This window comes from Opisthocomus hoazin, chromosome 14 (assembly GCF_030867145.1).
Source record: "Opisthocomus hoazin isolate bOpiHoa1 chromosome 14, bOpiHoa1.hap1, whole genome shotgun sequence".
Classification (NCBI taxonomy): domain Eukaryota; kingdom Metazoa; phylum Chordata; class Aves; order Opisthocomiformes; family Opisthocomidae; genus Opisthocomus; species Opisthocomus hoazin.
Window position 1 is genome coordinate 24,128,593 of NC_134427.1, and position 23,681 is coordinate 24,152,273.

At 64.8% G+C, this 23,681-nt stretch overlaps 1 protein-coding gene across 3 annotated transcripts; it reads right to left on the reverse strand.

The window, feature by feature from the left end:
- Positions 1 to 248: 248 nt before the first annotated feature.
- Positions 249 to 23,261, reverse strand: LOC104327368 (diacylglycerol kinase delta). 3 transcript variants are annotated; one of them, XM_075435315.1, is made up of 30 exons: positions 23,156 to 23,251; positions 21,911 to 22,155; positions 12,315 to 12,425; positions 12,114 to 12,194; positions 11,778 to 11,882; positions 11,421 to 11,553; positions 11,107 to 11,213; positions 10,531 to 10,656; positions 10,273 to 10,375; positions 8,197 to 8,359; positions 7,994 to 8,102; positions 7,668 to 7,807; positions 7,448 to 7,529; positions 6,307 to 6,398; positions 5,977 to 6,076; positions 5,458 to 5,698; positions 5,041 to 5,142; positions 4,831 to 4,930; positions 4,248 to 4,355; positions 3,609 to 3,705; positions 3,421 to 3,528; positions 3,132 to 3,245; positions 2,835 to 2,969; positions 2,575 to 2,741; positions 2,348 to 2,465; positions 2,172 to 2,258; positions 1,959 to 2,075; positions 1,786 to 1,891; positions 1,139 to 1,269; positions 249 to 692 (listed from the first exon to the last, which is right to left on the reverse strand). In XM_075435315.1, exons 2-30 carry the CDS (start codon positions 22,106 to 22,108, stop codon positions 618 to 620), a joined length of 3,456 nt encoding a protein of 1,151 aa, XP_075291430.1. In that variant the 5' UTR covers positions 22,109 to 22,155; positions 23,156 to 23,251; the 3' UTR covers positions 249 to 617. The 3 variants fall into 3 exon arrangements, with proteins under 3 accessions (XP_075291430.1, XP_075291428.1, XP_075291429.1); XM_075435313.1 differs by having other exon boundaries at positions 1,959 to 2,258; positions 23,156 to 23,261; XM_075435314.1 differs by lacking the exon at positions 23,156 to 23,251 and adding an exon at positions 22,770 to 22,856 and having other exon boundaries at positions 1,959 to 2,258.
- Between the last annotated feature and the right edge of the window lie 420 nt (positions 23,262 to 23,681).

Consider the following 23,681-nt stretch of genomic DNA (forward strand, 5'->3'; position numbering starts at 1 on the left):
GCCTTATGTGCTGGTGGTGGCTGCTGGGATGGGTAGGGGATCGTGGTAGAGACTATGCTGGGCCCCTGAGCTGTGCTTCCCCTTGTTGTGTTGGGGCAGAAGGTGACCGCAGGTGTGGTTTGTATGATGGGGGAGCAGGAAGGGGTGAGAGCAGGAAGCCGAGAGCTGAAGGCTGGAAGCGGCCAGGTCCCCACTGCCCTCCCCGCACCCTTTGCCTTTCCTCAAAGTAATGACACTACACGAGAAGCAGCAATGAGTATCTCTTCTCCAAATATTTACACAGCTTAAATACCAACAGGGGAAGAGGGATCTTTGCTTTGGCCCTAGCTTGGGTACACACGTGGCAGCCCAAGCTCCTGTAGTGACCCTGCCGTGGGCTGGACTCGGGGTCACACTGTGTTGCCCATGGGACTAGACCTCAGCTTTAGTGTTTCTAGCCCACAGCCTGGGGGAGAAGCAGCAGCTCCAGGGACAGCGGGAGACAAACAGACAAAGCGAGGCAAGCAGGGGGGCTCCACATACACGGGTCACAGTGGGGACCTGGAGCCCCCCTGCCTGACCCCTGTCTTTAGGGACAGCACCCAGTGCGTGGGCTGGGCTGCTGCCCCACCGCTGGCCTAGGGTGGGTTGCTGAGCTCCTTAATGGCCTGGAGGATTCTCTTCATGTGGCCCACTTTGTTGATCCCCAGGTCCTGCAGGAACGAGAGAGGGGAGCTGATGTGCTCGGAGGTGGGCAGCCCCCTGCTCTCGCTAGCAAGGAAGCTGCGGGGTGGAGGGCAAGGCTGCAAAGCCCAGCTCCCTCTGCTCTCCCTGCCAGAGCACGGTCTGTGCTAGGAGGCCTCTGTCCTCTTGCAAGCATGGCCCCATGCCTGGGTGCAAGAGAGGGCATGGTGCTGTTGATCCTGCTTTGGGCAGGCGTACGGGGCCTTGCAAGCCAGGGGGCCAGGGCCAACCCCCTCCCCTGCTCCTATCCCCTGCGTGCAAGCGAAGCGAGGGGTGCAAGCTCAGCACTGCGAGGCTGGGGCTGGGTGCAGGGTCAGCACCTGCCTTCCCCCCCACCCCCATGAGGAATGGGGAGAGATGGAGGACGCTGCTCCCCCGGCTGGGGGGCCCTCAGGGGGCACAAGGAGGGTTGTACCTTCAGGTCTCTCCTCTCCAGCAGGATCAACTCAGAGCCCTGGATGTCATGCCGGACAAAAATGTCTCTGTACTCCCCCAAACCAAGCGCTTCCAGCCAAGCTGCCACCTCCTCGGAGCCCCATTTGTCCGCTAGCAGGGAGGAAAACCAGAGCGGTGGCTGGGGCCCCACGGAGGCAGCTGGACACGACGGAGCAGGCTCAGGGCAGCGGTGGCAGCAGGCATCCCCCCTCCCAGCCCCAGCTCTGGCAGGGCCAGAGGCCACAGCAGGCTCAGGCTGGAGAGGCTGCTCCTCTCCTCAGCTTACCTATGGGGCATCTGAGCTTCTCCCCCCTCGACAAGACCCCAAGCCCTGGGGCAGGGACTTACCTGAAGGGCTGAGCTGTACCATAGCCCCCTTCTCCCCCTTGCAGTGGTGGTGGAGTTACAGGGCTGGGGGGCTCCGTGTGTCCGTTAGCAGAGAAATAAAGCTTTAAGGGACTGTTGGTGACAAAGGTGACATCCCCAGGCAGCCAGGATGTGCCCTGTCCCCCTCCCAGAGGGTCCCTCTGCAGCATGCCCAGGACAGGAGGCCGATGGACAGGTCAGCATATGGGGGTCCTTACCACTGTGGGCCATGCCTTCCCCCTGGCGTGCCGCCCGCTTTACCTGGGAGTGAGCTGTTCGTCTTCTGCTTTTGTGCCTTGTCCTTCCTGGGCTTGGGGATGTTGAGGCGAAGCTTGAAGCTGCCCTTGTTGGCACTGCCAGTGCTTTCCTGAGAGAAGCCAGGCTGAGTGGGGTGCTACAGCCCCCCTGGACCCCCCTGGTCCCTGTACACCCACCTCCTCAATGGGGTGGGCGATGGGCCCCAGCCAGTGGATGTCCAGCAGCCTCTGCAGCTCCTGGCCCAGCACGCTCAGGGGGCCGTGCAGAGCCTCCTCCTCCTGCGGCGAGTCCAGCTGTGGGGGACAGGGACCATCCCCAGGCCTGCTGCCAGCCGAGGGCACGGGCCCCTCCGTGGGGATCTCGGGGTGTTCTCCAGCCCCCCCACTCACCGCCTTCCCCTCCAGGAATGCCCGGGTCTCAGTATACAGCTCCTTGATGCTCAGCATCACCTCCACAGCCGCATTCCTGCTGAGAAACTAGAGGGGCATGGAGGGGGTGACCCCTTGAGCAGCAGGGCCCTGGGGCACTGGGTGAAGGTCGCTTTGCACCCCCAGCCCTAGCTCACCTCCGAGGTGCCAGCGGCTTTGTTGGAGAGGGCTTCGCTCAGCGCCAGGGAGCTGGTGTTGACAGCGTGTGCCAGCTCCTGCTCCACGGCTTTGTGACCCTTGGCTGCTTCGTGGATCCTGCAGGCGAGAGGGGCTGGAGCTGCCAGGGCTCCCGCAGCACAGGACCAGGAGGCTGCTGCAGCTCCCCCCTCCCGTGCCCACCACAGCCCCCATCCTGCAGCCTGACCTGGCGATGAGGGTCTCGGCAACCTGTGAGACCTGCTGCAAGAGGCTGCTCTCCTCCTCAGTCAGGTACTCCATGGACTGCTGGGAACTGAGCCGTGGCCGGGCAGCCGCTCGGTAGCTCTCCCCCTTTTGCTTGTCCTCCCAGGACTTGAGGGTGCTTTCAAATGCCTGAGGGGGACGGAGATGGCCCCCCTCAGCCTGTCACACCTCCCCATGCCCCAGCACAGCCCTGCTGCACAGGCTGTGCAACCCCAAGCTCACCCGATCCCTTGTCAGCATCTGGGCTCGGTTCTTGTGCTGGATCTTGATGATGCCGGGCGGCTGGATCCAGGCTTCTCCATCAACCTGTACAGGGACACCCTCGTCCCCTCGGATGGTGATCTTCACCACGCGGCACTGTGGGGCAGATAATCTGGGGTTGGCATCACTGTGCTGGGGCTGAAACCCCCCCCCAGCACCATACATGTGGCAGCCATGAGCTCAGCTGAGCCACACTGCCCCAGGCTCTGCTCGTGCCCCAAAGGCTTCCTGGCACCACGCAGGGTCCTCTGCCCCTACCTGAGCAATGCGATGGTGCTGGAGGTTGATGACCCGTGACACAGCCATCTGGATGCTGCCAAAGACAGCCACCACCTCCAGCTTCTTGTCATCAAAGGATGGAGCCCCAAAGTTCTGTGAAGGACCAGTACAAGTGAGACCCCCCCCTAAACCAGGCTCATTTTGGGACCCAGCTTTTCCCCCTGTGTGTGCCCAAGGCAGGGACATCCCAGACCCCTGCCCAAGGGCTCGCCGGTTCCCTGGGAAGGACACGATATCCCCCTCCCCACCCCGCGGCACTACCACTCACATTGTCCTCCTTGGTGCCTCCCCAGAAGTTGATGCCCCCAGCATAGCTGGGGATGTTGAGGACAGCAATGCCCTGCAGGCTGGGCAGCGAGATGGGCACCCCGTCGCACTGCAGAAGAGAGGGCTAAGCCTGGGTGGCCACCATGCTCCCCCCCCCACACTCCATCCCTGCTCCCCCCGGCCCCATACCTCCAGCTGCACCCGCTGCTCCAGGTTCTTGTAGGTGCGCTGCAGGAGCTCCTTCGTGCCCAGCACCCCGTACCACATCATGTTCTTGGTGCGGCTGCTGCAGGGCGAAGTGGGCTGGGTGTGAGGGACTGTGGGCCCTTCCTGCCTGCCACAGGCTCTGCACCCTCCCTGAGGCACTGGGCTGAGCTAGCCAGCCTGGACTCCTGGCCCTGCTCCTGCCTTGGTTTCCTCACTTCCAGAACAGAGGGGCTGCCTGCTGCCTTTCCCAGGAGATGCAGGATGCAGGATGCAGCACCCAGACACGCACCCTTCCACACCGGCACAGCAATGTCTCCTCTGTCCAGGTGCAGAGCGGGTAAATCCCACCAAGCCCTCCTGTGCCTGCTCACACACCCGGGGGCATCAGCAGCCAGACCCTCACAGCAACCCTCCCCCTTCCCGGGGGTATTTGCAGTCTGCTGCCCACCCAGGGGTGCTCACCGCAGCACCAGGTGCAGGAGAAAGCCTGCAGCAGGAAGGGGTCCCCAGCCAGGCACGGCAGCCCCAAGCCAACCCTGACAGTCCCTCCTGGTGCGGGCATCAGAGAGCCAGCGGGGTACATATTTTTCCCGGGGGAATCTGGGGGGGGTTTCAACCAACCTGCACTTCTTGGGGTGCTCATCCCGTTTGTTGTTGAACTCCAGGGAGATTTTCGCATCCAGGCCGATGCCAAAGTAGTTATTCATGACGCATTTCTCCAAGAAGTGGCTGAAAGCAGCAGATGGTGGGTGAGTTGGGAGGCAGCTGCACATGGGCAACCACTGGGCTGGGGTATAAAAGCTGCCAGAGCTGCGACGTGAGCTCCTGGAGGGGCTGGCACTGGGAAGCCCGACCCAAGCCAGCAGGGACGGCTGGAGCCCCCGCCATCCCCATGGTGGGACACTCGTGGCACACCCAGAACCTGCCTGCACTGGGCAGGGGGGGAGCCCCAAGCTCCCAGCACGAGCACAGTGCTGGCCAAGGGGCTGGCAGCAGGAGATCCCGCACCAGGCACATTCAGGCTTCCCCGGCACGAGCACTGCTGGACCAGGGAGGGCTGGGCACCAGGGATGCCACACTGGTGGGCAGAGGATGCCCCAGGGGCCATCTCCAAGAGGCAGCATCATTCCAGCTCTGCTTCCACTCCGTGATGGGCAGCAAGGGTGGGCCAGAGGCCCTGGGGCGGGCAGAACCCCAGACTCACAGGGCACTGGGGTCTTCGGGAAACTGCAAGCTACCAAAGGTGTCTGGCCGGTCCAGGATGATGGAGGAAGACGCGGAGGTCACCGTCTCCCGCCGGGAGCCTGGCCCAGGGGAAAAGGAGGCAGCTGCTGAACTTGCTCTTACCCTGAGCCCATCCCCCAGCTCACCCCTATGCACCCCCAAACAGTCACTTTCCCCACTGGCATCTTACTGAGCCTCTCCTCTTCCTTGTTGAGCTCCTCTGAGCTGTCCTTCTTGCTGGGGCCCATGCTGCCCTGGTAGGCTTGGGTCTGCTTGTTCTGCTCATCCACAGCTGGATGTAAAGGGGGGCACGACAGTGAGTCCTGGGCAGCCCCAGAGTCCTGTGTCCCCTCCCTGGGTCAGCCTTGTGGGCTGGTGCCAGGCAGGGCCCAGGATGGCACCTCTGCCCTGCGCTGGGGACATCCCTCAGCCACAACCAAGCACCAGAGAAGGGTTTATACCCTTGGATTGCACAGCACTGCTGCCACTCCAAGGTTTCAGATGGGGAAACCAAGGCACAAGTCCAGCACCAAGCTGCGGTGGCTCCGCAGCCCGTGCCAGGCTGTTGCAGCACCACGAGAGCTGCCAGCCCCTGCCACCCCCTCACCTTTCTCTGCCTGCTCAATGATTTGCCGCAGGGCTTTCTTCAGGCTGTTTGCCCGCAGCATGAGCTGCTCCTTGGATTTGAAGATGCGAGGCACAGGGCTGGGGTTGACGCTGCCACCCTTCTCCCGGTCCTTGGTGTCGGCAGGGGTGGCCTGCACCACTCCCTCAGGGATCACGATGGCCTGAGCCTCCTCATTCAGCTCCCGCACCAGTGAGTCCAGCTTCTCGTTCAGCATGGCGCACTGTGGGACGGCCACCACGCTCAGCACCCTGGCACAAACCTCTGCCCACCAACAGTACTGGATGCTTCCCCGGGCACCTGCAGCGCCCGGGCATCCCGAGCACGAGGGCAGCCCATCTTCACCTGGCCACCCCAAGCAGAACACGCCCCAGTGCGTGCACAGCAAGGGCACAGCCCACTGGAGCAGACCCCCCCCCAGCACCTCCACTGCCCAGGGGCTGTGCCACCCTCCACAGCCCACCCAACACGCCCCTGCCCTCCAGCTCCCCTGCGACCCACCTTCCGCGCCATCAGCTCGGCCTCCTGCTTGTTCTCCGTTGCCCTCTTGTAAGCCCGGCCGACTTCGGCCACAAAGTCGTTGACGGTGCCGCAGAGGAACCTGCCGAGGGAAGCAGCCGGTGGGTGGAGAGGGGCATGGTGCCAGCCGGGGGGGCTGCTGGGATAAGACCCCCCCCTGCACCGAGGGTGAAGTGCCGGGGTTATCTGCTGGGCACCAGCACAGCTGGCAGCCGCTGGTGGCCAGGCAGAGGACAGGCTTGGCACCCCTGCGGATATGCCCCCAGCGCGGCGGGGGGGCTCTGGCACCCCCCTCGCCAGCCCCCTCCTTACTTTGCAGATGAGATCACCACTGAGTGTTTGTCTGACTCCAGGATCTTGGCCAGGTGGAAGGCAACGGAGTCGGCGTAGTGGGAGATCTGGGCCTGGGGGGGGGACAGGTGGAGCCGTGACACCCTGCCGGGTGCCATGCTCCAGGATGGAGCCTTTCCTGGCCAGCCCTGGACCGGGGGTAAACAGCCCTCCTCAGCCCGCTCCCCCACCCCCAAGGGCAGCTGTGCCCACACCGCCGGGCAGAGGGGATGCTCAGCCACAGCAGGAGGGAAACTGAGGCAAGGGGTTGAGGGGGAGCACATGGAAGGACTTTTGCATCAAGAAGAGTGTGGCCAGCAGGACGAGGGAGGTTCTCCTTCCCCTCTACACTGCCCTGGTGAGGCCCCATCTGGAGTACTGTGTCCAGTTCTGGGCTCCCCAGTTCAAGAAAGATGAGGAGCTACTGGAGAGAGTCCAGCGCAGGGCTACGAGGATGGTGAGGGGACTGGAGCATCTCCCCTACGAGGAGAGGTTGAGGGAACTGGGCTTGTTCAGCCTGGAGAAGAGAAGGCTGAGAGGGGACCTTAGAAATGCTTACAAATATCTGCAGGGTGGGGGTCAGGAGGATGGGGCCAAGCTCTTTTCAGTGGTGCCCAGTGACAGGACAAGGGGCAACAGGCACAAACTGAGGCACAGGAAGCTCCGTCTGAACATGAGGAACTTCTTCCCTCTGAGGGTGACGGAGCCCTGGAACAGGCTGCCCAGGGAGGTTGTGGAGTCTCCTTCTCTGGAGATATTCAAGACCCGCCTGGACAAGGTCCTGTGCAGCCTGCTGTAGGTGACCCTGCTTCGGCAGGAGGGTTGGACTAGATGACCCACAGAGGTCCCTTCCAACCCCTACTATTCTGTGATTCTGTGATTCTGTGAAGCCAGCTCCACCTCACCCCGCTGCCTGCTCCTGTGTGCACGTGCTGGGCTGAGACCTGCCAGACTCATCTCATCACACTCACCCAGCTGCCCTACTCCCCAGGAAACCCTGGCATGACCTCTCCCTGTGCAATCCCACCCTGCATGCCCCCAGATCACCTGAGGGGGTGAACAGGGACTTGCCCCCCATCCTGCCCTCCCCCATCTCAAGCCCTCGGTCCCCAGCGGTGCCCACCTGGATGTTGGAGTCCCCGTTCTCCTCCTCCTTCAGGGCCGGGGGGGACTGCTTGGGGGCCTCGTAGGTCAGCACACTCCACCTGCCAAGCAGAGACCACAGCTGCCTGCCACCTCCCGGCCCCCCGGCACAGGGACACGTGGGCAAGGGACAAGGACAGGCTGCCCAAGGGGTGCTGAGGCGGGGGGGAGCAGAGGCGTGCGCCCCGCGCCATGCTCACCGGTCCAGCATCTTGGTGGTGGCCCTTTCCAGCTTCTCCAGGATCTGCAGCAGCTGGGTGTCATCGTCGCACAGGCTGCCCCAGCCCAGCACCCGTGCCAGGTCATTGCCGGTCCCCAGAGGCAGGACACCCAGCTGGCACTGCCAGAGAGGGATGGGGTGAGGGGGGCTCAGAGCAGCCCCCGAGGGCACCCACGACACCCCCAACCCTGCTGTGCCCATCGCCCGCAGCACCCTGGGGCACACGGTGGGGCTCCCAGCTGAGGTGGGCGCCGGCAGTGGGGACGGTGCCAGCCCACGCCGGCGATGCCAGGCACTCCCACTCACTTGCTTGTGGAGGCCGAGGGTGTCGATCTCGGAGAGCACCCAGCCCACGCTGCCGTCCCCCCCACACACCAGGATTCGGAAGGTGGAGAACTTCTGGAAAAGGCGCAGCCTGGGGAGGGGCAGGAGAGAGGGGCTGGGGGCTGAGCCAGGCACCCACCAGGACCCCACCGGGGCCACCCCGGGGCACCCAGGCCAGCACTTACCCCAGGTGCGGGCCCCCGTTCATGAGGTCGAAGACTTGGGCCGGGTTGAGGAACTGCTTGAACTTGCGCAGAAATTTGACGCCCTGGTTGTCCCCACTCTTGGAGTTGACAAAGGCCAGGAGAGGGCTGGAGCAGGTTGAGGGGCAGGTGGCCTTCCAGAAACCTGCGGTGAGCCCAAGTGCATGAGTGCCCAGCCCTGGCTCCCACCACCCAGGGGCACCAACGGAGACAATGTAGGAGAGCAGAGGCCGCTTGGACACCCTGACTGGTGCCGGGGCTGGACAGAGGGACAGTGGTCGGGGGGATGGTGAAGGACGAGAGGGAGAGTAAGAAGTGGCAATGGGGATGGGGTGGGGTGGGATGGGGACGGGCAAAGCTAGCACCTGGGCAGATTGAGTCAGGTTCCTGCCCCATCGCTGTCCCTGCAGGCACAAAGTGCCACCGAGCTGATTCGTGTCCCCAGCCTGCCACTCCAAAAGGGGCAGCAGCGGTGGGTGCACAGGATGGTCAGCTCCTCGCCGTGCCAACAGCCCAGCGGGGACCCAGCCAGCAAACTCGCATGGGAACAGGGCACTGTCCCACCTGGGTGTGCTCCCAGGGGTGGCACTGGCAGCTGGTGTGACCACAGGGGACCAGGCATAGCCCCGGGGGCTGCACTGTCACCCCCAGCTCTGCCACCTACTCCTGCCAGGGCTCTGGCGGGGTGGGTGCGAGGGATGCAGAAGCTTCAGGAGGCTTGGCAGCCAGCACCATGCTTTTAAAGAAATGAGGTTGGGAACGAAATGTGCCTGAGGCAGAGGAGGATTGATAGCTGGCCCACAGCCTGCACCTGCCTCAGGCACATCTTGGCCATCCTCGGCCAGAGGCCATGGGCCAGTGCCCGCTGGCTCCTTCCCTTGGCAGATCCGGTGACCCTGCGGCAGGGAAAGCACCAGCCCCCACCGCCACTGGCCCCCACAGCCACCGCACCCAGAGCCCTGCGGTGAGCGGCCGGGAGCCCCGGTGCCTCCACTGCAGGGGAGCAGCGTCCTCGCAGCCACCACCCCCCGGCCCGGGCATCGCTCGATCTTCGCTCCCAACCCCACCAAGCAGCAAAGCAAAACGGCGGGGGCTGCTGAGTCAGAGCGTGGGCTGCTGTGAAAGAGCCCGCTGCCAGCGGCACCCGTACGCTGGGCAGGACTGCAGCAGGAGGAGTGGGGCTGGGGTCTCATCAGGTTGCTTCCCGCAACAGCAGAGCCCAGTCAGGCTCGGCAGCAGTGACAGCTGCCAGCCCCGGTTGACCGGGCCACTGCGTGAGGGACAGGGCAGAGATGCTACAGGGGAGCCAGCCATGAGCAGCCACAGCTCTGAAGCAGGAGGAGAAGCTGCGTGGTGGTTACCCTGACAGCATCCTGATGAGTAACGAGAAGCAGATGAGCCACTGGCTGAGCCAAGCGGTGAAAATCGTTAAAGAACAAGGAAAGAAATATCCGGAGGAGAAGAACAGATTTTACTCAGCACAGGCCAGCTGGTCCCCTCTGGAGAGGGTGAGGGAGATGGTGGCGGGGGTGCCCCCCAGTTGCACCCCCCCAGCGCCCCGCAGCCACCCGCAACAGGGGGAAGCTGCGTTCTGCGCTACTGAAAAACCAGCCGAGGTTCGGACACTGAGAAATAACCCAAGCAAGGACCTCATCCTGCCCTGCCGGGCGCTGAACCATTGGGGTGCAACGGGGGGCACCCCACGTCAGGGGCTCAGGGCTAGCACCGCTGACCCCGGCATGGAGTGACCATGACCAGGGCCACCAAGAAAGGCAGCCTGGCAGGAGCAACCGAAGCCACCCATGGGGAAGAAGTGGCACCCTAAAGCATGGCACCACCACAGCCCTGGGGCCGAGCGCAAGGTGACGAGCAGCCTTCAGCCAAAGGGGTGGCACGGAGGGGCGTTGCCTCTGGACCCTACCGAGGGTGGTGGCCCTGGTGCCCTGCAGGAAAGCCGGCACGGTGCCACGAGTCATAGCCAGCAGAGGAGCTCAGAGCCCTGTCCCGAACAGCCTGACCGCCCCCCCCCAGCCCGTCCCCGTCCCCGCTGTGACTCACCGTCTGAATCAATGCTGTTCAAGGCGGTTGGCGGGATGATGGACACTTTGTACTGGCCCAGGGGGCACCTCCTGCCCAAGAGCTCCTTGCAGGCGCTGTGAACCTGGGGACACAGGGACACCTGTGTAAGCAAAGCTCAGGGACACAGCACCAAAGCCCCCAGCCTCAGTTTCCCCAGCTATGCACCCAGGAGGGGCAGTGCTGTCAATGCCAGGGGCGAGGAGGGGGCATGACACACTAGGACGGACACATCCTTACGATGGCCTTGCACCAGAGACATCGCCAGTCCTGCAGCCTCCGGACGCTGCCGCAGGTCCGGTCGCAGACGGCACAGCGCGCGCTGACGGGCAGGTTCCCCTCCAGCCACTGGTGGGGCATGGCCACCTGCAGAGAGGGACAGTCTCCAGTGGCATGGCACCCCTGCAGCCCCCGCGCCGGAGGAACGGTGACACAGCCCAGCCCCCTTCCCCAGGCACCGTGGAAGAGGTGGGCAGGGGACAATGGCCCCTAGCAGGGGGCAGCCCCGGGACCCCTCCCGCGCGCCCTCGCCCCTGCCTGCCCGGCCTCCTGCAGCCACCAGCACACGGGGCAGGGCAGGGGTGCCCGCAGCAGACGCTGGGGAGTGGCCCCACCTGGAAAGCAACAGGGGACCCTGATGCCGGGGGGCTGAGGAGGGATCCCCAGGCCGTGTCCCCTCAGAGACAAGCCCAGAGGCCACACAGCGCAGGGCAGAGCTGGGTGCCAGCGTGGTCCCCCGCTCCTGGTCTGGGCACAGCAAGGCTCTGTGGGTGGCTCTGTCCTGCCAGGGTCCCCCACGGGGTCCCCCCTGCTTACCCCATCCTCATCCTCGATGATTTCTGTGCCGATGGAGGCCAGGGTCGTCCACTTGCAGTTGTTGGTGGCTCTGACAGCGCAGCGCTTATGTGCCTTGAACTTACAGACTGTACAGGGGGGAGCAGGCGAGGAGCGGGGACGGTCCCCAAGGGACCCGCAGCCCTGGGTCACCAGCCCCTCCACGGCTGGTGACGGTCCTGTCCCAGCAGCCGGCTGAGCATCATCACCCCACACCCCTCCTGCTCCAGGCCAGCCTCAGAGAGGGTCCCCCACCCCGGTCCCAGCCCACCCCGCAGCAGGACCCCGGCGCTGACCTTCGCAGGAGAGGCCGTGGGAGGTGACTCCCGGGAGGGCTTCGCGGCACACGTTGCAGAAGGTGGGGCGGGCGTGGGAGCAGGCGTACCAGTTGTGCATGCCCGAGAAGTGCTCCATGTTGAACTGTGTGGCCTGCTGGGGGGCACAGCCCTGCCCCATCAGTCCCCTGGGACCCCCAGTTGGCACTCCCTCCCTCCTAGCCCCTCCGAGTCCCCTCAGCCCCACTCCCAGCTCCTGTCCTCCCCACAGGGCTGTGCCAAGGGCAGCAGCTCCTGTCCAGCAGCCAAAGGCACCCCCGGCTCCCGAGAGGCATGCACTCGCAGACGAGCACCCGTGCAGCCCCCCGCCCACATCACCTCGTGGATCTCCCACTTCTGGACAGATTTCAGGGCGCTGATCCAGTCCTCCATCTCCTTCCGGTTCTCCGCACATAGGATGAGCTTCCGGAATGGCGTGATCACCTGCAACAGCCATCGTGCCCTTGTCCCCTTGCAAGGCTGCCCCACGTCCAGTCAGCCCCCAGGAGAGCAGCCCCCAGCAACCCGTGACACCCCGCCGACGGTGCCACCTTCAGCAGCATGAGGCCACACTGCGGGGTGTCCCGCGGCTCTGGGAGGAGAGGGGGTCTGCAACGCCTCCCCACGAGGTGCCGAGGTGGGGGGGCACGGCAGGTGGACCCACACCTCCCTCACCGTGAAACTGTTGTTGATGTTCTTGGTGCTGGTCTCTGCCACACTGGCATCGGACAGGTCCACCTCATCAAAGATCAGGGACTGCAGGGGAGAAACCAGAGCCCCAGTCCACCAGGCAGGGATTTTGGGCTCCTCCCCAGGCTTGCACACTCAAGACCTCCAAGATGATCACGCTGGAAGCCTGGAGCCCCCCCAGCCTACCTTGGCATCCTTGGCATAATAGAGCGTCCTGCCTCGCAGCTTGAAGTATCGCCTCTTCCACCTCTGGAAGGAGCTCGTCTGCTTCAGCAACAGCCCTTCCTTCACACTCTTCTGCAGAGACCACAGGGTTGTGAGCTCCCACAGCCCCCAGGACCCACAATGCCACCCCCGCCCCTAGTGATGCCAGTCCCTGGGTCCCCAGGAGCTAAGCAGTGCCCAGAGCACAGATGTGACATTCTGGGGCTCACACCGGGCTGGATGTAGCAGGGTAAATTACGTCCATTGCCCGCCATACCCTGGGCACTGGACACTTCGTGTGATTTGGGGGGATGCTGCCAGGCACTGCAGCGCTGGCAGTCGGAGGTCTCCCAGCAGCACAGAGCGATCACTGCTGGTTGCCTCCTGCCCAGAGCAGTGCCCAGGAGAGCGCCGACCTGCTGCAGCTCTCCGGAAGCCAAGAGCAGAGCTGTGGCCAGGAGAGCTCCCTTGGAGGCAACACCAATGCCCCGGAGCCACCAGGACCGTGTCATGGAGGTGGCACCACCCAGCCACTGGGCCCCAGCCGGGATGCGGCCAGCCCTGCTCGGCACCCACAGCCCGCAGCGGGGACAGCCAGGGGCTGAGCACAGCCCAGGGCAGGCAGAGCATCCCCGCAGCCTGGCCACCAGTCCTCTGCCCTCTCCAGTCTGCAGCACCTGCCAATATTTACCCTCCTTGCAGTGGTGTTTACAAGGCTCAATTAATTAGTGTTTGCAATGTGGCTACGAGCCTGTGCCGAGTGGGGTGGCAGAGATGCTCTGGCACTGCCTAATCTCTGATTGTATCTTCTTTAAACACTGCCGGCAGCCCCATTCAGCTGCTCTCTGCAATTAGCCACAACAGCAGTTGTATCAGATCCCGGCACACCACGGCAAGGCACATTTAACGGTGAATTAGCACCGGGCACCAAGGGCATGGTGAGAGAACCGCAGCCCCGGGGCTCTGCGCTGCCATGCCCAGCCCGTGTGCCGCAAGAGGAGGCACCCAGGCACCTGCAAACACCCCGGCCCCCGGCCTCAGCATTAACCCCCTGCCCCACGGCTCCAAACGAGACGGACGGAGCACCGGGAGCAGCAGGAGCCTCCAAGTTCACAAAGCAGCCAAAACCCCACCTGGGGTGCTCCCCAAGCCTCAGGTCCCCCAGATGCCTGATCCCTCCCCGAGCCCCCCAAGGCATGCACCGGGGTGTCCCTGGCTCTCTTCCAGCTTGCAGCCCCGAGTTCAGAGAGGGATATTTTAAGCCTTTATCGCTCCCTATCAATGTTTTGCCCTTCTGGGACTGGCGTGGGGTTTGGCTGTGGTGGGTCCCCACGCTGCCTGCAAGCGTCAGTGCAGGTTCAAACAGCCCTCGTGCCCCCAGTGCCAGCACCCAGGGACCCATCACGTCCCCTCCCCAGCCCCTCAGCTGCGAGCGCACACAGAGGAGATGGTGAGCCCAGAGCTGCCCTGAGCCCAGGCTGCAACAAAGCCAGCAAGGGGAGCGCAGCTTTTCGGGGGGGTACAGCTGCGACCCCCCAATCCACATACAAACCATGCACCCTAGCAGTCCCTGCCCCATGTCAGGAGGGGACAGGGCCAGGTCCTGCCACGGCCAGGTGGGATCCAGCCACAAACACCACTTCCACCACACCCGTTTGCATGTGGCAGATGCAGGCACAGGCTCAGGGTTTGCTGCAATCATTGCTTTTGCTGCAGAGGACGGGCAGCATAGCAGGCAGGGAGGCTGCCAGAGGCATGGCAACCCCTTCTGCCAGGGGGGCAGAACTGAAACACCCCCAGCCACGCCGCTGCAGCAATTTCTCCCGGCAGCCAGCAGCCACAAGGCATCACCTGGCCGCAGGATGTCACAGTCCCGGCCATTCCGGGGACTGTGCCAGCTCCAGCCTAGGGCACACCCCGAAAGGCAGAGTCCACGCCACCCTCACCATGACACCCATAAGAGTTTTACCTGCAGTGCCGTGGCTGGGGGGGGGAGGGGGCCGTGCCTCAGTTTCCCCCCACTGCAGACTAATCACCAGCACCCCAGCAACAAAGCTGGCGCAGAGAAGCTTGTGGGGCACCTCTCCCTTGGGTGCTTCCCAAAACATGCCCGCAGTGCCCCAGGCATGGCAGCCAAGCCCAAGTGCTCTGCCCCATCATGCACAGCACCTGGCCGCACAACCCCTTCGCCTGCAGCTGCCCGTCCAGGCCCCATCACCCCCAGCACTGCCATGATGTGGCACAGGTTCAGTTGGGACTGGTCTTGCCAGCATGGGGCCAGCCAGCCAGCCCCCTTCCTGGAGAAAATGCGGCAGGTCCCTCTCTGAAACCAGTCATGGAAACTACTATGCCATGCTGCCTGGGCAGGCACACGAGTCACTCTGCCTGAGGTGCCAGCGGGCTGTTTCGGGATCTCACTGGGATGAGCCACACACACACCCCTGACTTTTTGTCCGTGGGTCTCAGCCAGGAGCACCCGGTGCTGCCCTGTGTCATGAGCAGCTCACCAGTGGCTCAGCAGTTTTGGACCCCTGCTTTTGGCACTAGGGACAGGAACAGACCTGGGAGGCACCTGATGGCCGAGGCCATCAGCAGACCTGGCCACACACTAGGAAGTGGTGCAGCAGCAGGCAGCGTTGAGCAAGCTCATCGTTTCCCCTTTGCAAACAGGAAAGGGGTGGGGAAGGCAAAGCCCAGCACTCGGGGTGAGCGGCAGGTGGGATGTGCTGGGGTGGCATCTCCCCTGCCATGCTGCCTCCCCCACAGCCTCAACCAGGGCTCCAGGGTCACCACACTAATACAATCCCCTATAGCAAGTGGCTGCTGGGTGCCCTGTAGCTCCCAGGAGCAGGAGCCTCACACCTGCAGCACAGGGTAGGGGCTGCCTCTTCCTCCCAGAGAGCTCTCGGGGACACCAACACCCCCCCGGCCTCTGGGGTGGGAGCTCTGCACTGGCCGCTGCACAGCCCCCAGCGTGGGGTGACACCCGCACCCTGAGCTGAGCCCTAGCCCCCCCGCTCACCCCAGCCACAGCTTTTCTGGCTGGCAAGCCCCAGCCAGTGCTGCAGGGAGCCACAGCGGAGCCAGCACTGGCTCCATCCCAGCAACAGAGGTGGCAACACGGCATGCCGATGCCCAGAGAGACGTGCTACCTGCCTGGCCACCAGCCTGAGGCCGGCTTCCCTCTGCTGGGCTCTGCCCCAGCCCTCCCCTGCCCCTTCTCGGGGACCCTCCTGGCTCTCTGCGGCCCGAGGGGCTCAGCATCACCTGGGATGTGCCCAGCACTGGGGAGGGTCCTGGAGACGCAGGCTGGGGAGGCAAAGGCAAGAACGAAACCACCCAGGCTCTGCGGAGAATCTGCCAACTCTGCCTCAGCCACAGCTGACAGAGTGCAAGTGGCACCATGGCCTTGGAGGGGACACAGCTAAAAATAGCCCTGGGAGGACAGGCGGCCACCGGCAATGTGCCCTGCCAGGACCGGGCTGGTCCCCAGGGACCATCATGCTGTGGGCTGGCTGCGTGCTCGGCACAAGCAAGGGGGCTTGAAGCTCAGCCCAGCGGAGCTCACCTCCCTCCAGGACCGCACCACAGCAGGGCTTCTTCCAGGCCAGGGTGCACCCCGAAATGCTGGCTCTTCCCTCAGCCCTAAGGCAAAGCCCCAGGATGCTGCTTTGAACCCCCACCCCACTCTCCCAGCTCTGCCACCGCCATCCCTCGGAAGAGCCCATAGTGCAGCCAGGTTTGATCACAGCTGGTGCGGGAGGGTTTTCCTGCTGGGATCAACTTGGACAGCAAAGGAGCTGCTGGAGAAGAGCCTGGGAGGCTGAGTTACTTGGGAATGCTGGCACACGTGGCTGGTGGACACCACACTGGCTGCCCACCCGGCTTGCAGCCCTACACCGCTCCTGATGGGATCTGCTTGGCCCCGTGGTGACACAATGCCTTGCCTGGGAAGGAGGAGAGGGGACCGAACGCTCACCAAAGCACCGACCTGCATTGCACCAGCATCATCCCGGGCAGCTGCCCTCTTCCAAACGCAGCAGCCCGCTGGGCACGGGCCAGGGTCCGGTCGGGTCAGAGCTCATCCCCCTCCTGTGCCAGCGGGTGCCAGGACAGCAGAGGAGAGTCAGCAGCCCTGCAAACAGCCCAGCCGTGGGGCCACCAGCATCTGCTGGGCACCCCACAGGCTGGAGTCAGTTGGAAACCTTATCAGGCTTTGCGATATGGTAGAGCTCTTCCGGGACAGGGCAGCCGGCGGGCTCAGCCGGGGCTCGGTGCCTGGGCATTGCCACAGCCCCACAGGCTCAACTACATCTGCACTCCCCAAGGAGGTAGCCTGCTGCCATTGCAGGACCCCAAATCCCCCTTCCCAGTGATGGGGGGGATGTTTGAAAGGAGGTTCCAGCACTGGTCCTGACATGCCATTATGTGGTGCCACAAGGCACCACTCAGGCCATCAGAAGGGGACGGAGGATTAATGCGGAGGAGAGGAACAAGGGAACAAACCCTCAGAAGAAGGGCAATCCCCCCTACACCTCACCCTCCAGCAGTCACGACCTTCAGCCGCTTTTTAAAAATGAGCTCGTGCTTCGCTATCCACAGTCACATCGGTCCCCGAGCACCCTGTCGCAGGCATCCCATGCCAGCCAGCCCTGTGCCAGTCCTCCCCTGCCCCTCGTACTCGGGTACCAGTGGGCACCATTGCAGCTCTCCCACCCTGCCCAACCGCTGATGGGTGAGAGCAGCGCTTGCATAATGGAAAATGTGAGCAGGGAGAGGGCAGCACGTCTGCGAAACCTCACAAACATCCGGCTGGCGATACTGGGGCTATCTTTACACCCCAGGCACTGGCTCAGTGAGCCCTGATTAACATGAGCAAGCCCAGCCTCCCCTGCCCTGCTGCAGCCTCCTCAGCAGGGACAGTCCCGAGCGGTGTCACTGTGCCCTGCGCTACAGTCCCACTGCATGGGGTGACCCAGTGACCGGCCAGTCCCTTTGCCAGCCCCTGGCAGGCCACGTGTCCCCAGGCTGGGAGCAATGCAGGGCACAGCTGGGGGTGGAGATGGGCTTTGGTGTCGGCTGGCCATGGCATGGCTGGGGCTGGCGGGGAGCTCTGGGATGGAGCCCAGAGGGGGTCACCTGGAGCTGCCCAGGATCATGAAGAACTCAACCCATGGGTTCTGAACATCTCCACGGACGGAGAGTCCACAGCCACTCCAGGCAGCCCATGCCAGTGTTTGACCAACCTCACAGCAGAAAAAGGTATTTTCTTTTGTTCAGATACAATTCTGTATTTTCTTCACCTGTGCCCATTGCCCCATTGGCGGACACCGCTGAAAAGAGCCCGGTTCCCTCTTTGCTGCACCCTCCCCTGCAGATGTCTACCCATGTCACTGGGGACCCCTCGTGGTGCCCCAGCCTTCCCTCCAGGGCGAACAGCCCCAGCTCTCCCAGCATCTCCCCATATGAGAGATGCTCCAGCCCCTCACCAGTGTCAAAGCCAGGAGGATGAGCTGCCCGGGAGCCACGTGCTGCCCTCCCGCTGAAGGAAGGAGGTTTCCAGGCCTGGCCCCAGGGGCCCTACCTTGCTTTCCTTGTCTTCTGGCCAGGATCTGGCCTTCAGTGGGCAGCCCGCCCCACAGCCTGGCTCTGCACCACCGTCCTACCAGGCTTCCCGCAGCTGCCCCAACACCCCTGCACCCCACCCTGAGCCTGTGGGGTGCCCAGTGCCTCCAGCAAGGACCAAGAGCAGTCCTCCCTGGGGGTACCAATAACCCCACCGAGCTCCCCCAGCCCCCCGGGAGGATGCTGGTGGGTCCTCCAGCCCCACCAAGCAGCTGTGATGTACCCCAGCAACAAGAACTCGGGAATATGATCCCCCTTTCTAAATGGCGACAAACCATGCCCCTGCCTGCCACGGGCGTGCACGTTGTTCCCATCCCATGGGCAATGCTCCTACCCCTGGCACCCATCCCCCTGTGCCCCTCGTGGTGCCTGCAGCCCCCCGCTCTGATGCAAACACCCCAGGACCAGCCACTCGCTGCAGCTCCTTGCAAGCCAGAGCCGAACGGAGCAGAGCTGCCGGATGGCTCCCCGCCTCCACTCCGCTGCCGGGAGAGCCCGTGCCGAGGCAGCGCCGGGAACTGAGTGCCCGGCCCACGCAGGCAGGATGTGCCCCCTGCCCCCTCGTTTGCCAGCACCTCAAATGCCTTCATGCACCCCAGAGCCAGCACTCCACTCCCTCCCCATTGCCCCTTCCCTCAATGCCCGTGCAGGGTGCAGCTCAGCACCCCCCTCCCGCTCTGCCCTCGCACTCCCAAAACCGGGAGCAGGCAACCGACAGCCCCTGGCCGTGGTGAGGGGGACGAGAGGAGGGGGCGGCAGCAAGACCCCATCCGTCCTGGGGCCATTCAGCCCGGCAGGGGCACCTGCTCCTGGCAGCTGTCATTGTCACCGAGCACAATGGCCTCACCGCCTCCACGCCAAAGCCGGCACAAATCACACCACGGGGTGCCCGGCAATTACAGCCCGGAGAAAGCCAGGCTGGGGGTGTGGAGTGGGGAGACTTGATTGATGGGGAGGCTTGAAGAGGGGACGGGGAACAGGCGTTGGGGGGGGGTTGGCGCTGGGAATGGGGAGCAGCGACCAGGAAGGATTGAGCGTGATCAAATGATTCTCACCCGCTCCTGTCCCCACGGGGCTGGACAACATCCTGGCGTGGGGGAAGCTGCCCACTCCCACCACCAGCAACCACAGTCCCCTCAGGCAGTGTGGGTGGGCAGTGGGGAGGGGGTCCAGACCTTCCAAGCTCCCCAACATGGCAGGATCCTGTAGACCCCATCCAGCACCCCAACCATCACCAATAGCCAAAAAATGGGCCAGCCTGCCCCCCCCACCCCCACTAACCCAGTTATCTCTCGGGAGCTGCAGCCCTGGCACTAGACTCCCCCTCACTCATTAACTGTGTGCTAATTAGGTACCTGTCCCAGTCTCTGGGGTGCAGGCAATGGTTCCTCCCCCATCCCAAACCCACATGGGTGCACAGAGATGTCAAAGCAGCTCGGAAAGGTGCCTGCCATGGCACACGTGCTGTGGCCATGGACAGAGGGACAGGCAGCATGTGTGCCACGGCACGGCTGTGAGCCAGGGACAGCCCGACCCGGGCGGCAGCAGCAGCAGCAATCACATCCCAAAATCCCTGTCTCCGTAGGGAAGAAAGGAGACCATCTGGCAAAGAGCCAGGCTGGCAAGTGTGGTCCTGCCCATCCAGACCAAGGTAAAGGAATCCTCGGGGAAAACTCTGAACCCCAACACCAAAAATACTTAAGATTTTGCAGTGGGGGATGCACGCACACCTTGCTCTCAGCCCCCTCCAGCACCAGCCCTGCTGTGCTCTCACACCTCTCTCCTCGTCCCCCCCAACTCAGTGGGCCATTAACCCAGCTGTGTCCTTTCTGCCTGCCGGTCCGTCCCGCTGCCTGCCTCCGCCAGCACGCCGCGCAGCATCACCGCCTGCACGGCTGATCGCCAGCGCCCGGCAGGATGCGACCAGTGGCCGTGGCAGGCAGGGAGCCGGCAGCTCAGCCCGTCCCCACGTGTAGCCTGTCAGCCGGCAAGGCCAGACCTGCTGATGGCATGGAGGGGCTTTGATGCCCGGGCTGGGGGCTCAGGACGTGCTCGTGTCCCTGTGCTGCTGCCCCAGGACACAGGCACAGCCCAGCCATGCACCCTTTTTGCTCAGGTTTCCTGGCATTGACGACTCCCTGCAACACCTCCTGTGCTCCACAGCACAGCGAACCCCCCCGGCACGGCAAACGCTGCTCGGCAAATACCGGTGGCTCCTGCCACCCCTCTGGGGGAAGAGGTGCTGATGGCTTGCACGTCGCGCTAAGCATCCCCAAGACCCTGCCCACTGACCGGATTCCCACCATGCCCCCACACAGCGCCCTGCACCGTGTCACTGCCACAGCACCCACCTGGCAGCCAGCTCGTAGCGGGCAGAGGAGGTGACAGCCTGCTCCAAAGGGGAAACTGAGGCACGCTCCCGAGCAGCCAGAGGGACTCAGCAAGAGGCCCCCAGCACCACCTGCCCCAGAAATGTCTCCTGCCAAGCAGGAAAATCCCACGGTGCCAGGCTGGGAGCACGCAACTTCCGCACCCCTGGGCAAATGCCCTTTGCCCACCTCGTGCCAGCGCGCCGGGCTTGGCACCACGGCCAGGCCTGGGCCAGCAGGATGGGAGCTCACCCCAGCCCCAAGCAGCGACCAGACCCAGCACCCACTCCACCCCCGCGGCTTCCCTCTGTGCCCACAGCACCCAACACCAGAGCCTGGGGGCACCCCCCCTGCTCCACACCTGCATCCCCCCTCGGCATTTTCTCAGCTGTCCCCCCCTCCCCAGGGCAGCATGGCCAGCACATCCCTGCCAAGGGGCAGTCAGGGCCGGGAGGTGACTGCGGGGCGGTTTCTGGCCCAGCCCCGAGGCGAGGGTCCCCCGGCTGCGCAGCGGCCCCCGCATGCCCGCCGGCACTGCAGCCACAGCTGCGACTTGCACTGCTGCCTCCTTCCTACAGACGGGAGGTGGATGCAAAGGGACCACTCACCCAGCACATTGCCCAAAGAACTGTCCCCGCGTTGTGCTCACATCCCCCCTCCCCAAAACGCCCCCCACCCCAAACCTCCTCCTCCCCCTGCTTCCCACCTGGCCGTTCAGCCCAGGTTATTTCTCCCTGCGCTTCAGGCAGGAGGTGCCTGGCCACTTCACCGTCCCCCCCTAGGACACCTATGGCCACCCACTCCTCTTTGGCCAGAAGGCGCCGCACCCCGTATTCTCGTAGGTCCCACCAAAACAGCTTCCTCTGAGCAAGCTGCACACACACACACACACAAGCTGCCCTCACGCCAACAGCCAGGAGGTAAAAGAGTGTCACGTCCAACCTCAGAGGTGTCCCCATCCGCCCAGCAAACCACCACGGGGGACTGGATCTAGCGAGGGCTGCGGGAGCAGGGCCCGCAGGGGAGCTGGCACTGTCGAGTTAATCTGGGGCGCTGGGAATTATGCCGTCTCCATTTTGCCACCCACCAGGCCCCGCATGCACGCTGCCTGCAGCGGGGTGGGGGATCCCAGGTTCCTACGGCACCGCAGTGACCCTAAATCACACCCCCAGAGCACCCATGGGGCAGAGCCTTCCCAAGAGAGCACCCTTTCCCCGGGGCAGGTGGGGGAAACCCAGGAGATACAAGTACGGGATGAAGGCAGATGGAGGGGGGGGGTCTGGGTATGGGATAGACCCTGCCCCCAAACAGCGGGGTAAAATTCGTGTTCCACAGCCCCACTGGACCAGTGCTGACCCTGACCATGGGGTCTGCGCCTTTTCCATGTGCCCTTCCACAAGGCACTGGGGGCCAGACGCGTCCTGGCACTGTCCCGGGCGCTGCCTGGGTTGGGTCTGCAAGCAGCAAGTGCCTGGCACTGATTCACAGCACGGAGCGGGTGAAACCTCTTTCCCCACCCCCACCCCGTTAGCAGGGACCCCGCGCGCTGGCCAGCCCCTCACCCCAGGCCCCCACGCCCCTGACCTTGCTCCTCATCTGCCCCGAGGTGGACACCTTCCGGATGAGCTTGTGAGAACTGTCGTCCTGCTCGCCCTCGCTGTCGGACGACTCCTCGCCACCCGCCTCGGGTGAGATGGGTGCCAGCTTGTCCGAGTCCAGAGATGACACCGATTCCCGGGTCTTCCTCAGGAACAGGTCCCCGGGAACCAGCTTCTCAGCCATCTTCCCACCCAGCTTGGCTCAGGGCTCCACCGCCTCCTGTGACAGCCCTGGGAGGACAAGGACACACAGGAGTGGAGGAAGAGCCCTGAAAAGGGGTGCACAGCTGCTCACCCTCTATGGCTTGGCCAGCTGGGAGGTGCAATCCTGAAAATCAGGGAAGAAGGCGCTTCTTCGCCCAGGAACGCTGCTCAGGGTGGCTTCCTTGCAGGTAAAGTTTTCCTCCCTTGCCTTTTTTCGGTGTCCCAACTCTTCCTCGCCCTGCCGGGCATGCCAACACCATCCCTCACTCTGCCGTGGGAGACTGCAGCCACCCCATGCCCTGGCATTGGGGTGCACCTCCACTGCCGCAGCCTGCGCCAGCCCCCCCTCCGGTGCCCATCCCCAGGGTGCTGGGCTGCCCTCTGTGGCCGGGGGGGGGGGGTGGGGGGGGAGGTCTCCATGAAAAGCAACGGCTGCCGCCCACCGCCCACCTTCCTCCGGCAGCTGGGAAGGGCTGGGAGCATCCCCCGGCCCCGCGCCGGGCGGTCGCCGGTCCCGAGCAGGTGGCTGCGGGCAGGGTGAGATGGGGGGTGGGGGCGGTGGGCGCGGGGCTCTCCGCATGCCGGGGAAGCCATCTCCCCACGGCATCCCTGCCCCCCCCGGGGGCTGCGGGGGCACCTACCTGGGCGAGCGAGCCTGGCCGGCCGCAGGGCTGCCATGCCGGGGCCGGGGGTGGCGGGGGGCACCGCACGGCGCCTTGCCCGGCCCCACGCGGCTCCCGCGGGCCCGATCCGCTGCCCCCCCCCCCGCGGCTGCCGGCGAACGCGGTGCCGTCTCCCCGCGCAGCAACAAGCGTTACGGGGGGGGGGGGGGGGGAAGGAGAGGGGAGGGGGGAGCGAGGGCACCGCAGCGCTGCCGTCCCCCCCGCTCCCGGGCGCACCCCCCCCGCGCTGCGGGCCTCGCACCCGCCCTCCAACCTCGCGGCCGCCGGGTGCCGGGTCTCCGCCGAGCATCCCGCAGCACGCCCGGGAGGGGGGAGGCGGAGCGGTCCCCCCCCCGCGCACACACCTTGCACACCCCGAGCCGCCGCCGCCGCTTGTGCAAGGTCTCTCTTCCTCCGGCCCCCGCCCGCCGCCCCGCAGCCCCCCCGGCCCCGCAGCGCGGCCCCGCCGGGACGTGCCTCTGCAGGCAGGCAGCCCCGGCCCTGCCCCCGCGCCGCAAGCCCCGGCCTGCTCCGGCGCGGCGGGCGCTGCTGCGCACCGCGCGCGGCGGCACGGGCGGCCCACGCACGGCCCCGAGCACGCGGGCACGGGCGGGCACCCGCGCGGGCACGGGCCCCGAGCACCCGCACCGCCGCCGCGCACACACGTGTGCACACCCGCACACCCGCACAGGCACGCACAGCCCGGGAGTGGGCGGGCACCCGCACCGCCGCCGCGCACACACGTGTGCACACCCGCACAGGCACACACAGCCCAGGTATGGGTGAGTACACACACAGCTGCCATGCACACACGTGTGTGCATGACCACACAGGCACAGGCGGGCACACACGTGGGCACGGGAGAGCACACGCACCACCACCATGCACATA

What these genes read in the sequence shown, in the direction of transcription:
- LOC104327368 (XM_075435313.1), bottom strand. Translation starts at nt 22,108, where the DNA reads ATGGCTGAGAAGCTGGTTCCCGGGGACCTGTTCCTGAGGAAGACCCGG. An exon ending in GTCTCTGGTGCAAGGCCATC is followed by an intron (nt 10,376 to 10,530) that starts GTAAGGATGTGT and finishes CTGTGTCCCCAG; the next exon opens with GTTCACAGCGCCTGCAAGGA. An exon ending in AACGGGGGCCCGCACCTGGG is followed by an intron (nt 8,103 to 8,196) that starts GTAAGTGCTGGC and finishes GCCCCTCCCCAG; the next exon opens with GCTGCGCCTTTTCCAGAAGT.